A 1,804-nucleotide genomic window follows, 5' to 3' on the forward strand; every position below is an offset into this window, starting at 1 on the left:
ATAATATTCATGTGAGTTTGCTATTTTTCTCATTTTAAAGATTAATTAATGGAATCTTGTCAAATTAAAAAAGCTGCAATTTATCCACTTTTAAAATGAAAAGATCTATGTTGAATTTAGCTTTGTTTTACTACAAGGAAAATACCTGAAAATCTATTTTGGGCATTCAGCTACTTTTATACTTACTTGAATATAATTATACTTATGGAATAACCTGCATATGTTTTGTTTTGCACAAATCAGCAGTTTATAGGGTTTGTGAAATATTTCAGATGGAGTTGCCCACCTCCAGCTCTAAGAACAAATTCATTTTTAGGACATACATTAAAATGGAATTTATTTGTAGTTGATTCTCTGACTATATTTAAAGTGTGTTTTAAAATTAAGAATCATGGACTCAGGACTAAAACTTTAATTTTAATAAAATTTCTTTTTTAATTTTACATAGTTATTAATGTTGTCTCTTTATTTTTAAAAGAACTGAGTATCTCAATATAATTTTAAGGTAAAAAATCTGAACATTCTACTACGAATCTGTTGGGTCTTGACACTATAGATGATGGGATTCATCAAAGGTGGAAAAAGAATGTAGATGTTGCCCATGAGGACATGGACAATGGGCGAGAGATGTTTGCCAAAACGGTGCACCATTGTTAAGCTAATGATAGGGATGTAGAACACGAGAACAGCACAGATGTGGGAAATGCAGGTTTGAAATGACTTACGTCTCTCCTCCTGAGAAGCAATTGCCAGGACTGATTTAAGAATAAGAACATAGGAGAAAAGGATAAGAACAGCATCCAACAATAGTGTGCAAATGACCAGCATCAGGGCATAGTAGCTATTGAATTGGATGTCTGAACAAGCTAGACGGAGAAGGTCCTGGTGCAGGCAGAAAGAATGAGAAAGGATGTGAGGACGGCAATAATTCAAGAACTTCAGGCGAATGATGACCGGAGGTATGAGTAATGTACTCCTACATAAAATTGCCACCCCAATTTTCATGATTTTGTTATTAGTTAGAATGGAGGAGTAGTGTAATGGGTGGCATATGGCAATGTAGCGATCAAAAGCCATAGCAAGGAGGACAGAGGACTCCATGAAGGACAGACCATGAATGAAATAGGACTGGGCAATGCAAGCATCCAGGCTGACTTCCTGACTTAGTCCCCACAGGATACCCAGCACCGTGTGCACTGTGGACAGACCCATGCACAGGTCAGTGAGGGCCAGCATGGCCAGGAAGTAAAACATGGGCTGGTGCAGGCTTGGCTCAGTCCGGATCACGTACAGCACCATGCAGTTGCCCAGAAGCACCATGGTATAGATGGTGGAGAAGGGAATGGAGATCCAGGAATATTGTTGCTCCAGGCCAGAAAATCCAGTAAGAAGGAAGGAGGAGGAATTCATGCTAGGGCTTACTGAAGCAGTCACTCTGGGACTAAAATGCATCTTCCAGCCACCAACAGCTTCAGCATATTTCAAAGGAAATGCTCCAATTTCAGATGAGTTAGATGGAATTTTGAGGCAAATAGCATTATACTAAAAGTTTACTAACTTTACAAAATATAACCAAGCAACTCTGTTCTTCAGAGGCATATTATCTACTGTGTGGAAGAGAATGTTTTTTTTCTGATATCATGTAAGAGCCATTCATCCACTGGCAGAGCTGTGTATAGAAGCCACATGTATTGAATGACAACAAATAGACTGAAGTAGAAAGCTAATTTGCAGAAAAGATATGGTGTCTGGGACCTTTTCCTAAGGACACTGATAAGATGCTGTATCTGTAAAATTAAGAGCT

General features: G+C 38.2%; 1 protein-coding gene across 1 annotated transcript; it reads right to left on the bottom strand.

Moving 5' to 3' along the window:
* Positions 1-489: 489 nt before the first annotated feature.
* Positions 490-1,452, bottom strand: LOC123819182 (olfactory receptor 51V1). The gene has a single exon (XM_045839475.1). The coding sequence runs from the start codon at positions 1,450-1,452 to the stop codon at positions 490-492; it is 963 nt and encodes a 320-aa protein (XP_045695431.1).
* Positions 1,453-1,804: the final 352 nt, after the last annotated feature.

This window comes from Phyllostomus hastatus, unplaced genomic scaffold (assembly GCF_019186645.2).
Source record: "Phyllostomus hastatus isolate PE091 unplaced genomic scaffold, TTU_PhHast_1.1 phas_contig_304, whole genome shotgun sequence".
Lineage (NCBI taxonomy): Eukaryota > Metazoa > Chordata > Mammalia > Chiroptera > Phyllostomidae > Phyllostomus > Phyllostomus hastatus.